This window comes from Phaethon lepturus, unplaced genomic scaffold, assembly GCF_000687285.1.
Source record: "Phaethon lepturus isolate BGI_N335 unplaced genomic scaffold, ASM68728v1 scaffold31590, whole genome shotgun sequence".
Classification (NCBI taxonomy): domain Eukaryota; kingdom Metazoa; phylum Chordata; class Aves; order Phaethontiformes; family Phaethontidae; genus Phaethon; species Phaethon lepturus.
In genome coordinates this window covers 48682-62862 of record NW_010510342.1, presented here as the reverse complement: position 1 = coordinate 62862, position 14181 = coordinate 48682, and the positions used below count along the sequence as shown (strand labels likewise).

At 47.6% G+C, this 14181-nt stretch overlaps 1 protein-coding gene across 1 annotated transcript in view; it reads left to right on the top strand.

Annotated features, from left to right (window-relative positions):
- Positions 1-6311: 6311 nt before the first annotated feature.
- Positions 6312-14181, top strand: part of PACS2 (phosphofurin acidic cluster sorting protein 2) — a gene marked incomplete at its 5' end in the record, with an annotated part of 48097 nt that continues 40227 nt past the window's right edge. The window contains 2 exons of the mRNA XM_010296756.1: positions 6312-6399; positions 9670-9759. Coding sequence (XP_010295058.1) covers positions 6312-6399; positions 9670-9759 — 178 coding nt within the window. The remainder of the gene's footprint in view (positions 6400-9669; positions 9760-14181) is intronic.

Here is a 14181-nt window from a genome sequence, read left to right as displayed (position 1 = left end):
AGCATTGATCAAACCTAATCCACCGGTATCACTGGCTTTTTCATTGACACTCACTTTGGTGTCAGGATGCTGTGCATTCCTGGTGTTCTGGATACAAGGTTTGAAAGAGGTAAACCAGGAGAGGTGTATTTAACTAGACTTGTGCCTGTGCTTGGCTTTGCAGGCAGTGTGGTGTGAACGCAGGTGAGTTTGTCTTAATTCCTTTACACTCCATTGCTTGCCTGAGAAACATACCTAATCCTTGCTTTTGTGGGTTTTTTCCCCCTCTAAGTCACCCTGTAATGGGCTTTGAAACCATCAAAATGAAAAGTGAGAAACTAAATGTATAGCAGTGTGTGCAGGAACTGAGATCTTGACTGAGCTCAACGGATTTTTTGAAGGGAGCTGCTTCAGCTCTTGCTGAAATGATTTCTTAAAGGGAATGCTGCTGTTTCTGAGTAGCACAGTTCAGACCACGTACCTGGAGGTGAGCGGTTCGTGACAGGCTGATTTCCTGCCAGTGTGACTTAGAATACATCAGGTCTCGGCTAGGGAGTCAGAATGTGGCATGACACAACTGCTGGGTTGCACAAGAAGTACTGCTTGGCTACCTGAAGAGTGTGTGGAGCTGTGGAGATTTAGCTTTAACCTCTGCAGGTTTCATCAGCATCACTGTGTCTCAGTAGTGCTTGTTCCTTTCTGGACTAGTGAAGCACTAAGAAATGAGAAGTGCCAATGCAATATGTAAACTCTGTTTTGTGAGCCAGAGTTACATGGCTTGCAGGCATCTTGACCCCTTTCTGCCTTGTGTGAGTCCCCTAGAGCCAGCCAGCAATGTCTTGTCCCACTGAAGGAAGATCTCTCTCGGCATTTTCCAGTTGGTATGTTGGGTTAGAGTATCTAAGCTTGGATGCACTTTAATCCTTGGTCATATTAACTGCATGCTGCTCCTCAAATAGCAAATGTGCCCATGCAGTATTCTAGGATCTTTTTAAAATGATGCAGGCCTGCAGAATTTTGACATTCCCCACCCCTTTTGCATGCTCAGTTTGAAGCAGGTATATTGGTAATACATTTGAAGTGAGCAGGACAGTATTTCAGCTGTGAAAGGATAGTGTCTTGCTAGTACATGTGTCCCCTTGTGAGGTCCTGGGTAGAGCCTGTTTTGTAAGGTAAGCTGCCATCCTCTTACCTGTCTGAACAAGACTTGCTTCCTACAGCATTTCTATGGATCTTAGTCTCTAGTATCTTAAGAGATTTATTCTCTGTATTAATACTGGGAAGAGGATTTCAAGATCCTTGAGAACAAGAATGATGAAAATACTTGCTCTGCAGTTGTTTCCTGGCTTCTTAAAGCTTACTTGAATGGATCTGTAGCCAGAACAGCTGGGTGAAGGTTGTGGTTTAGCTTGGTGGTAAGTGTGAATGAAGGAGAAGTAAGTGGAGACTAATGCAGGACTGTTAGGTTTCTTTGCAAGTTACTCAAGGTTATGTTTCTGTCATGACAGAAATTGGGGTGCTTGACCTCTGTCTCCTCACTTAATTTCTTCTTGCCTTGGAACTTACGTGAAAATGGGACCGAGATTAGATTGTTTTGAGGGAATTAGCTCATAAGCTTTGCAAAGTGAGGAAGCACTCTTCCTGAAGCTTCTACCGTTGCTACCCTTGCCCAGAGGCCCCACTATGATGCTTCAGTGACATTAGAAGACAGCTCTTTTCCCCTACTTTCTCCCCAAGCTATCTCCTAAGCCAGTACAGAGCCCTGACTTCAGCATGCAAGTGCAGCAACGAGTACATCCATGCGTTGTTCTTTTCCTCCTGGGCATGTGCAAAGCAGGCATAAGAAACTGCTTGCGCAGTTGGTTGTGTGCTGCATGCGTTCATACCTTCAGCAGCTGTGTCTCAAAAATGCTGTGCAGGGCTTCTCATCCGGCCTCTTCTGCACAGACACCCCTGTAGCTATGTGCAGAATGGCTCTGTGTGTCTGGGCATGCGAATGGCTCTGTGTGCAGGTGCCTCCCTCCACTTCTCCTTCAAGTGGCTCGCGATTTATTTTGGATCTGACTTGGGTGGAAAGTGTCAGGGCAGAGCAGAACACTCAAAAGTTGAGGCTGCTTGCTGTCCTGAAATGCTGAAATAACTTGGGTAAGGTGAAACTGTCCAGTGACCAGAGACCAATTCCTTTCTTATAGCCATTGTCTGATTGAGGCTTACAGACCTCGGAGGAGAGTGCTCCAGGCATGAAGTATTTTGTCTCGCAACAGTATCTTCACAGCTTTTAACCTGGACAAAGGGTATCTGTGTAGTGAGCTAGACTCTTCTTGCCCCAGCTCCTGTCTTGCACTTGGAGTCCCCTACAGCTGTGGATGCATCTGTTATTGTTCTCTACTTCTGTGGGGCTTAATTAAAATACAGGTCTTTAATTTTTAATTTTTCCTTCCTGTTGATTTGACTGTCTCTGCATGAGCGAAGTCTCAGTGCAATTACTGTGCTCCCTGTGGAGACACAGACATTTTATTCAGTGAGGCAGGCCCTTTCTTGGAGGGGGTTTATTTTCCTGATCTTTCTACTCAGATGGATGCAAAAGCAAAACATCCAGTGAGTAAAGAATGCGACACTTCATTTGGTTGTTCAGGACATGTTTGCTGGATCTTGGTTACCAAAATGTTATGTTCTTTGCAGATAACTGCCTCCCTGAGCAAAGAGCTCGTGATGAAGCTATTCAGCACAACTTGCATCACAGGGCGAGTCAAAACCATTGGGTCAGGTCCAGGTTTCATCTTTAAAACTGCATTCTTGCAGCAGTGATGTAAAAAGATGAAGAGTTTTACTGTTGTGGAACGCATTAAGCTGGCTCATGATTTGTTAACCTGAGAATGGGGTCAGGCAAGTACCTCGTGCCTCCTCGCCGTGGCAGGGATGTGTGGTGACTGGAGGGGATGCAAGCTCCTCAGCAGGCACTGCCTGCTGCTGTGTGGGACCCAGCTGTGCTCCTAGCAGGACATATACTATGAACCTTCAAAAAGGGTGGAAATCTTGGCTCTCAGGTTTCTGTTGCCCTTACTTGACACTGCTTCAGCTAACTTAGTGCTTTTGCTAGCTTAACTCCACATGTGCAACCATAGGTCAATACTGAAACAAACAGGCAAAGAAAACATTTGCCTGCACCTCCTGTATTGCAGTCCCAGGCTTTTTATAGACCACTTCAGGCTCTTTGAGCTCCAAGCTTGAAGCTTCCTCGCTTCCTCTTGTGTGTCTGTGCTCTAGGGTTTTTTTCCATATATTCATGGAGATCAAATATGTATGTATGTGAACCTTCCAAATTAACAGGCTCATTGATAGAAATGTTTCGTGAGACTGGTCCCCATCCTGAGCCCTGAGTCTTGATGGAAGTACAGCAAAATCTAGGCAAAAGATAAGAGTATGGAAGGAGGTGTGTTGCCGTTATCAGAGGCAATTATGGCAGACAAATCCTTGCCCTGCCTTTGGGTGTGAGTGGTTCAGGATTCCTGTGTTGGCGGTGGGGGCACCACACTGGCTCTGGATGCAGTGACATGCTGAAATACGCCTTTTCATGATTATTTGAGTAAGTTATGACCCCTTTCTGCCATGAATTCTGAAGGTTGCTTTGATTTGTAAGCTGCAAACTTAGACAGAAGACCCAGAACAATAAGTGTGTTGAGGGTAGGAGTGATTTGGTGGTATTTAAACTCTGATTTTACCCCCCCAATGGAGAACATAAACATATCATTGTTGTTTGTGTGAAGTGCCTTTTAGTACCAGCAGCCCAGCAATGAGGGATAAAGAAAGCAGATGTCCCATGCCTTTTTTTAACTGCTTTTGTTTTTCTGATTGCTGTAAAGGAGGCTTTTACTTTTTTTTTTCTCCAAGCAGCAAGTGTTCCACAGGGCTTGATCAAAGCTCATAAATGATGAATTGAAGGAATGCCTGGTGGAGAACAGAACGCCCTCCTTGTGCTCTGCTGTGCGTGCTGAGAACACCATTGTTTCTTCCCGTACCTTTTTCGTCCTCGAGCTTGGGTCTGGAGAGAAAAGGCCTTTGTTCCTTGCCTGTCAGCCGAGACAATGCCAGTGTGTTGTCCTACCTCTGCTTCTAGCACCTGACTGGCCCAAGCTCTGTGGGTTTTGGCAAGCTGAGTGTTATTGTCCTCCAGCTACAGTGTTACAAAGAAAACAAATGCCATCACAGCCTCCTTCCTCCAGATCCTGGGCCAGCTGCTTCACTGCAGTGGCCGCGTCTGTCTGTGCTTGCTGTTTTGTTCAGGATGCAGCAGGAAAGCCTCAAGTCAGCCCCTCCTGTGCTCTCCCTTAGTTGAGGGATGCAGCTTCACCTGACTTCCAGTGCGTGGGGACACTTAGTTTGCAGTTGAACACGCTGGCCTGTGCTCTCTTGCTTCCGCAGGTACCTGTTCTGTTCACAGGGAGGCTCTGGCCGTGGGTGAAAGCGCACTTGGTTTCACCTCCGCCAGCCCAACACCAGCTGTCCTGCCTGCTTCTGCCATCCCTCCTCCGGCACCCAGGGCCTCCAGGCCCTCTCCCTCTAGCATGTTTGTCTTGATGATGCTGCACACAGCTGCTGGTGGTATGATAGAGGGGAATGGAGGCCCAGGCAGACCCAATTTTTCTCCCTTCCTTGTCATTTCTATTTCTGTGCTGTCTTCTGATGCAAAACTCTGCAAAGGAGAGAGCTTTTGTTCTCTCTTGGTTTTTTGGGAGGCTGATAGCAGGAACCAGTGCTTTGCAAATGAGCAGGGAGAGCAGGTAGTGGGAGCTGGGGTGGAGAAGAGGCTGGCAAGGGCAGGTTTGGAGAGGTGCTTGAGTGAAGACTGTAAGAGCTAAGACCAGTTCTTCCCTGTTCCTAGCCCTGTGTGAGAGGGCAGAGTTTAAGCAGAGCCACAGGCAGCAGTTGCTTCAACATCTGCCACTGCTCCCATCAAGAAGAGCCTTTAGCTCTGTCTCCTCTCCTGCAGTTTTGCACTCAGGCTGATCGTGTCTGTCTTCAGGCATTGCAGCAAAGCAACATTTCAGCTTCCCATTGTGGTGGAGAAGGTGGTGGTGGTGCAAGTCACCCGTGCAGTGTCCTGGTACCACTATGGAGTCCTGTCGTTCAAGTGCACGCTTCAGTCAATGGCACTCCTGCTACTCATGCCTGAGCATGTACCAAAACCTAGCGTCAACTCCTCTTCCCTTTCTATCTACTGCTGGACTTCATGAACAGCCCTGATATTACACTTTATCTGGGAGAAAGAGCTATGCAGCGGGTTTCAGAGGAGCCGCGCCGAGGCTTGCTAACATCGCATGGCAGAGGCCAAAGATGCCCATGCCATGGGGTAGGGACCTGACACAAAAGCACTGCTGGCTCCTGGCCAGTGTGCTGGTGATGTCTAGTCACTACAGCCCACCTGGCAGCTTTCTCTGGCCTCTGCTTTCCTCAGGCTGAGCTGTCTTTGCTTCAGGTTAATCTTTCCTTGAAGTTTGTTTCTGGGCATACCTTCTTAATTACACCAGCTGGTAATAACATCTGTGAAATTGTGACAGGGCCAATACTGTGGTCCCATTACCTCAGAGCCTTAACTCAGCTGCACCTAGTCCACACTACCCTCTCCCAAGCTCCCTATGGTGGAAGGCAGAAGTGCAAACAGCTTTAACCAGAACAATGTAGCATTGCCTGGGTAAAGAATGTGATTTACTTGCATATGTGTGGCATGTGAACGCCAGGGCCAGAGGGCACTGCTTGAGTCCTCTCCTTTCTTTTTTTTTTCCTTTCCTGTTAGAGATGCCTGAACCACTTGCTAGCCCTTTTGTTTGGGGGTGAGGAGGAGAATGCGTGGGTTGGCAAGAGGAGGTGGGAGTGAGATCTTCGGGAGCCAGGAGTCTGAAACTGAAAAAGCCAACAATCTAGGAAAGCTTTGTACACGAGTTTAAAATTAGCCTGACCCAGTGCTTTGATATTGCTGGAATTTAATGCCTCTGACCCTGAAGCTTTTGGTCTGACTCAGAGCAAGAGTTCCCAGGCTGTGGTCGGTGGAAGTCCGTGCTGTGAGGCTTTCTCATGTGTCCATGAGTCTGTATCAGACAGAGAGATGTACCTCCTGTCTACCTCCTTGTATTTGTGAAAGGTTGGAGGAATTCAGTCTGAAAATCCAGGGAAGCCTCACATATTTCTACTGCCTTTATGTCTGTGTCGGTGTGTCGCTTGTGTCTGGAGCCTGTTAACCCTCAAACAGGGATACTGCTGTGTATAAAAGCTGTTCAGAGCTTCTCCTTTTTCAGGCATGATTGTAACTGTTTCTCTTCTGTTCCTGTTTGCAGGTTGTGCAGCTTGACATTAAAGAAACTGGTAGTCTTAAAGGAATTGGATAAGGAGCTTATTTCTGGGGTCATTGCTGTCAAAATGCAGGTAATTGCTGCTCAGTTCTAAGAATTAAATGTGTTGTTTGGCTAAAAATACTGGCAGATGCCTAAACTGAGCTTCAGCTCCTTGTGAGGGTCCATTGCAGCCACGGCCACCTTCTCAAGTACATGAGGGCATTCTGGATGTGTGGAGAGTCTCTTCTGATCCTTCCCCTATGTTCCTACTGCATTTCATTGTTGTAAGCCAAGAATATTGTTCGCTGAGGGCTCAGCATGAGCTTATCTTTATGTAAAAATGCTCTTTACAGGTCATATGCTGTCACCTCTTCTTCCTTAGCTGTCACTAAATCTAAGCCTGGTTCTCTATTTAACATGCTTCAGCTCACTTTAGGTTTGAACATCTTGGCAACTTGGTCCTGGTTTGGGAGGTCTGGAGTCCTCTGCTGATGGGCTGCTCTGCTATCGAGCCCCAGTCATTTTGTAGCCAGGTGCTTGTCAGTGGATTTGTAGGGGGCCTGTACATTTTAATTTGTTTCCATAAAATACAGCTGTCATCCTAGGTAAATAACCCACTTTACAGCATATGTTTGTGCCATTTAATTAGGTGCCTACATGTAGGTCACACTGCCTGGAGGCAGGCTGGGAAGGAAGAGGACTCAGTTCCACAGTGCGTCACAGCATCAGTTCGGCTCACATGCTCCCATCACTGCAAATGCTGAAGTACTTAGTGAGTAAAAGCCTGGCAGACCTATAAGTAGAAAATACCATTAACTGTGCTGAAAAGTAGCTGCTTTTCAAATAAAGAACCAGGCAAACACCTGCAGAAGAGCGCTGGTTGTGTCAAAGCACACAAAATCTGGCTTGGAAGGTGAAATCGGGAATGCTCTGTGGTGCCAAGAACATGTAGCTGAGGATTTAACCAGCATCTCTCATCTCCATGAGCAGTCCAGCTGGGATGAAAATGTGTCCTTCTGTGTTGGAGGGGGTCCATGCACCCATAGCCGGCAGCAGAAAGGCAGGGAATTGTTTCACACACCTGGATTCGTGGGAATTGCAGAAGCTGTGGGTTCGCAGGCTGTCAGATACTGCTTATCAGAGCTGAAAGCTTTCCGTATGTTTGTATTCGTAGATGGTGGATGCATCACTGTAAGGGCCTCGGGCTTTTCATTGAATGATCTATACCCAGAGCATGTCAGACTTGGGTTAGAGAAATTAGTAGCTTTTACTAGAGCAAAATCATCTTTTCCTGTCCAGGTTACTGCTCACTGCTTACACTTTTTATGGGTGAAACCTTGCCCCAGACGTGCAAGTCCAAAGGGAGTTTTAACATGTGGGACTTGTCTTTTTTGGGTACTTGCTGTGATCTGCCTTTCTACAGTAACAGAGATGCTGGAACCTGTGCAGTTCTGCATCCTCTCTACAGCAGGGCAGATCCCTGAAGAACTGGAAGGCAGAACGGTTTGCCCTGTTTAGAGTGCTCATCTGCCAAATCTCAGGCTGCAGCTCGTGTCCTCAGGCCATCCTTATTTTGCCCTTGATATGTCTGGCCAGTTGACCTAGAGGTGAGGGTGGCTGGAATGACCACTGTCACAGAGTTCCTCGCCTTCGGTGTCCCTTGTGCTGGATCAGTACCCATATTTCTTTGTGATGTGCTGTTTAACGGTGGGTCCGTAGCACTGCAGCTGTTTCAGACGTAGGTGGATTTGAAGCTCTGTTATTAAAAATCCCTTTATAGCTTGCAGGTTATGATGATGCTGACAAGCTCTTTCAGGGACACTTAATTTGCTAGCACGCAGGTTTCTGACATGGCTATTGTTTGAGGCTGGTGATACTGGATCATCAAATATATGATCTCTGTGAAATGACTCACTGCCTTTGTGTATGGGGAATTGCAAGAGAGGTGTCAGATACTGGAGTCCTTCCAGAGGGGCTGACTGAATTCAGACCTAATGAGAGCATCTCACCTGCATTTCCCGTATCTCCTTGCAGCCTCTTGAACATTGATGTTCAAAGAGTTGTCACCTGTATTTCCTGAGCCGTCACTCTATCTGCTGCAGTCTTTTAAAAGCAGCTATATTTGGGTTTTCATTAGATTTCGAGTTGCATAACAAGTAAAGCAAGGCTGCTGCTATTAGGAGCTTTGCACCAGTGGAACAGATGCTGCTGTTGCCAGCAGCGAGGCTAGCTGTGCTTTATTTGCAGGCGTGCTGCTTTTCCTGGGGGGAACACTTTGGTCTCTCACCCTGCTCTGCTGTCTATCTTCTGATCCGCTGAAGCTTAGGCACCTCAGCTCTTCCACAAAGGAGCTGGTGCTGTGTTGGGCAGGAGCTGAGGCACCGCTGCAAATGACAGCATTTGCCCTGGCTTCCTGAGCAATGCGTTTGGGGAGGAAGGGGTGTAAACAAGTCTCTGCTGCTCTCTCATCTCAGGATGCTACTTGAGACTGATACTAGCAGACCAGATTTTCCTTTTGGATGTAGCTGGGAGGGTTTTACCCCGTGGTCTGTCTCTGATTTCCCAGATGCTGCTTTTTTGAGAGCTACAGTTCTCTGATTCTGGGAGATCAGCCCGTCTGGACAAAGCCAGATCTGCAACCGCAGCAGAACATTGATCCAGGGACCTCTGAAGCTTGCCGCTGTGTTTGAACAGTGCAGAAGGATTTGCTAGGCAGCAATCTGTCATGCTTTCCTGCTAGTTTTTCCTGAAACATTCCCTGAAATGAAATGCTCACACAGTAAATAGCCCAGTAACTCGGTTAGCGTAGAGCAGCCCAAACACAGTGTTGATTTGGAGTTGCCCTGTAATCCTATCAGGTCTCCGGACTCCGCTGCGATGCTTAGTGGATTTTTTCTTTTATAGCCCAAGCGACTTGCAGTTAAAATCTCTGCTTTCCCCTGGGAGGGGTGTGTGCACAAAAAAGAGACTGGTCTGTCGTGGCTAATGCTGGAGATTTAAGCATGATGCTGCAGCCTCCAAACCCAGGAGATGATGAGCCTTGTACCTATTGGCTGAAGTAAAACTATGAGACTTGAACTTGAGGGGTGGGGGTTGACTCATAGCTTTTGAATGCTGGGGTTTGGCAGAACAAAAGCTGCTTTGTTGCAGTTAGGGACAGTAAATATGCCCAAATCTTTAGTAGTCAAATATTTCCCTTCATCTCATTAATATTTCACAGAAGTGCAAGGTCAGACCCATCCATTCACTTTCTCCGTGGTAGTCCCTGACAATGTTTCCTGGTTTTCAGTAAATAGGGCTGGGGTGGGATGTCAGGGCTGGCTTCTGGGGAGTTCACCCAGTGGACTGTTTTTCTGTACAGGGTTCTAAGCGCATCCTGCGGTCTCACGAGATTGTGTTGCCCCCGAGTGGACATGTGGAGACGGAGCTTGCGCTGACCTTCTCACTGCAGGTAAGGTGGGATGTGGCCTTGGGGCAATGTGTGCTTGCTGGAGTTGCTGCTTTGCCATGAGCAGAGGTGTGTGGTGGGTCTGAGGTGAAAACCCTTCTATGCTTCCAGAGATGCTTGTTCTCAAGGCAGTCACAGCCATTTCTGAAGAGCTGTCTGAACTCTTTTGGCTTGTCTCTGGGCAGCCAGCTGTGGGCAATCTGAGTAAAAATGATCCAGATGCTTCCAGGATCTGGGGAAGGGGAAGCCCACTAGGAAAGCTGCTGTATAAACCGTTAGAATTGTTCTTGGGGCCAGCCCTGCATCATGGAAGGCAGATCTCTAATCCTGACTGTCTGGGGGGGAACGGGCAAGTTAGACACTAGCTGCAATTTGCATGTCCTCAGTGCAACAACACAAATTTGTCTGATTGCTTCCCAGCATTGAGGGTCCGGAGCAAGGTGCTGGTTCTCAGTGTTAGGGGACCTTCCTTGTTGTGCATGCTGTGTTCAGAGTCCAGGAACATGAGGGCTTTGCTGGAGTCTGTCCTCTTCATGTTATGGCTGTGGCAGGAACTAGAGCAGAGCAGGATGGCTCTTTTTTGCCTTTTGTTGCTTTCCTTATGAACTGGAGGGTGGCATGGAGTATCAGGCTGACGGAAGGCAGTAGCAGGGATGGGGGAGGTGAAGCTCTGATTTAGAGTTGCCAAGGGAGGCACTATTTGGGGAAGCAGGAGCAGTATGCAGACAGTTACTCCTGGCTCTAGAGTCATAGGAATAGCTGGGAATTGGAGACAGTGTATTTTATTGGTTCCTCTTTTCCTCAAAGCACACTGCCCTCATGCTACCCCCTGAGCAGAGAAATAAGGTAAATAGAGGCTGGCTTGCTGCAAGCAAGAGGGAGGATATTGCATGCATAGAGCAGAGCCAGACAGACACTCAGAAGCATTCATATCTGGATTATCTGTGGTTTTGGGACTATTGATTAGATCTTGAAGTCAAGAGTTTGATCTGGTAAGGAAAAAGGCTCAAGAGATGATGTGAGACAGACTGGTTTTTACTGAGACCTGTGCAGACTTGAAGCAGGTAAGATATCATTGCAAACGGATGATAACACTGTGGCTGCCCAGGCAGGTATGCAGATTGCTGATGCTTCTGGTTCTGTCCTGATGCAGCCCACAGACTGGGCTAACTGCAGCGTTGCATCCCCTCCTTGGTGAACAGGAATGACAAAACCACGTGCCAGGAATACGTATGCTTGGGTCCCAGGGCTGCAGCTTTCCCATGGTTGGGAGCAGAGCTGTAAGATGAGCCAGGTCTCCCTCTGCCAGTCCTGTGTCAGCAAGGAGCAAGTATTTCTGCAGATCTTTTTGGAATTAATTGGGAATTTTTTTTTCCCCCCTGGGACTCAGACCAATGCTGCAGCAGGACACAGAGCATTGTCTTTAACTCTATTTCTGCTGAAGGGGCTGGGAATTGAGCCAGAATAGGGGAGAGTGATGTCCATGACACTGAGCCTTCAGGAGAGGTGAGCAAGCTTAATACTGTGCTGCTGTTCTCTGACTGCAGGAAGGATTGGTGGTCTTGGATGCAGTAAGGCCTGGGAAGCTTTCCTGAAATGGCACAGCAGGATTTTTATGACAGCTTTTATTGTTTCTTAATTGGATGGTGGCTGGAAGCTACTCCTAGCTAACAACTGCAGCTTAAGCCAGATTAAGTCTGATTTTAGTGCCTGGGATATATTTGAGAGTGGTGATGGGCCACAAAGTAAAAGCATGTGTATCTCACAGCACAAGGTCTCAGCATCTTGCAGCAGCCAATATCTGTCAGGTCTTCAAACTGTGTACCTTGCTTTGTGCTAGCTGTCTGGATTTGCAGTCCCTCATATCTTCACAGTCACTGCCTTCTCAGATGCTTCTCTTGGGTGAAATTCTTGTCCTTTGCACAGAGCGTTTCCTTGTCCCAAGCTAAGCTAGAAAGGTGCCAGTGCTGGCTGGCATAATGGTGAGCAGCCCATTGTGTCTGGCAGGCCTCCGCTCAAACAGAAGGAAGAAGTTTCCTGTTGCTCTGTTACGCAGCTGGGGTAAGACTGGAGTTAGTGCTGTGCCTGATGCTGTTTTGCCTTGCTAGCTAGGGCTAGACCAGTGGCAGCCTTTCTGGCAGGTGAGCTACCATCACCCTTACTGCTGGAATGCCTGTTTCTCCTGACCCTCCATGAGTTTCACTGGATTAAGTGAAATTCCCCGGATATCCCAAGCACAATATCGCAGCTCTCCAGAGCACTTAATTCCTGTGTTTCATCTAATAAACCTTTCAAGATGTAACAGGTTACATCACTGAGGCTTCAGAAAGAATATCTTGCTCTGGCTCTTGCTGTTCTGGTGCGTGTGATGGCCCCCTCTTTTCACCCCTCGGAGGAGCCTTGGGGTGCTTGGTGCTTCCTCTAAAAGTCTCATTTTCAAATGTTTTGAGCCAAACTGTTTTCCTCTCCAATCTCTGTCATGGACTGACAAGTAACTGAAAAGTTTTGGTCGAAACTATTCTATAGAGTTGATAAGTCATGGCTGCTGTTAAAAATACCTTGTCTGTGCTATGACAATGGCTCAGCTTTTATTCTAGAGGCTCTTGCTTTTAATGGAGGAGGTGTGCGGCCTGAGTCTCTCTGTACCTTTCTTGTATCATCTCTGTGAACGCTCATCAGAGGTGGCCAGGCAACACGTATTTGAAAAACAAACTTGCACATCTATGGATTTGAGCCATCCAGTTTAATCCCTGAAAATTGTACACATTGAAATCAAGCTGGCCTGGAACCAAGCATGACTTTGGACTTCAGTTGCGGGCTTGTAGTTCAGCAGCCTTGATGTGGCCCAAGTGCTTTGAGCTGAGAGCAAGGAGTCCCTCTCCCCTGCTGCCCTTCCAACACGTGGAAGGGCCCCAGAGGCAAGGAGGTGCTAGATTTGAAAGCAAAAGGTGCCTCTGGCTTTTTGAGCCCCTCTTGCCCCTTCCCCCAATAACTTTCTTCCACCCTTGTTTAGGGACATTGAACATCTGTAAAGGCACAGGCTCCATTTGTGTCTGGGTGCAGGTGTGTTTTGAGGTTGTCTTTTAATTACATGGACTGCTGTTCCTCTCTTCTGCAGGGCTGCTTCCTTGTGCAATGCACAGTAGATCTTGCCCTTGCAGAGCAATCAGTTAATTAGTATTCTGCTTGTTTGTGTGGCCACTGCTCCCAGCACTCTACATGGCAGTCAGGCTTGCTCTGGACTGCAAATTAATATCTCAGGGTTTCTGGTGGTGCTCAGCATTGGTATTTATCAAGTGTTTTGATCGGCAGGAAGTTATTTTCATAATGTTCCAAGGGAAGAAAAAAAAGTAGGTCTTGCCTGTGAGAGAAGCATCCTTCACTTGGGAACGTCCTGTTTGAGATCCCTGCAATTAGGTTCTCCCATTTGCAGGTTACTTAGTGCTATGTATTTTGTATATTTGGAGCATGTCCCTCATTTCCCCTGTCTTCTCTTTATGAGACTGGCCAGGTGGCTGCTGTATCTTTCCTTGAAGATTGCTCTTCCATTGCACAGTTCTTCCCCGTACAGTCGGTGAGCTGGGGACTGTCAGCACTCTGGCGAGTATCCAGGCAGAAAGCAGGACCTGACTGCACTAATACTCTGTGCAGATGAGCAGGGCAAGCTGAGATAGCATGGTTAGCCCCACTCTTCCCCTGATAGTCTCTGCTTGACTTCACAGCCTCTCCATTCTTGGGGAGTTTTTTGGGAGATATATAAACAAGTGTCTTTTCTTACACAGAACATGTCTTGGAAGGATTTGTCTTTGCAACATAGCCTGGCAGTAGGACAGGGTTTTTCTTGACTTAATTGCTTAAAATACTACCACTTCGAGCAATAGAAATTTGAGTGTGTAATGCTGGAAAATGCTGATAGCTGCAAGAGCCATGTAGTTGAAGACGTTGTCCTGGAGAGAATCATTGCATGACCATGTAGGCCTCTGTGCTTTAGCAAAAGGGGCATCAGCAAATCCCTGGCCTCTTCGTAGCTGTGCGTCTCTTCACCTGCCATTCAGAGCACAATAGGGTCTTAAACACTGAAGTGTCCTTGTGCTGGAGGGAAGGCAGTGGTCTGCTGAGAACACAAGGGTCCATGGCTGTCCCTGCTACTGCATGCTGCCTGCTGTTTTGTGCAGGGTCAGCCTGTGCCCCGGGCAGCACCTCTGGCACTCCAGTTCTGGGCAGCCTCTGCTTAGCTATTGGGGGAAGCATCTCCTGGAGACTACTCATCTCTCTGGAACGAGGCTTGGGCTCAGCCTTTCCCAAACTGAACAGCTTCTCTGTGTCCCCGGGTTGTGTTTTCAGTGTGATTGACTGGGGAGATGAAAGCCCAGAGCTGAGCTGTTTGGGCAGAGATCAAGGCTTCCTTGGAATAATGAAGGATTG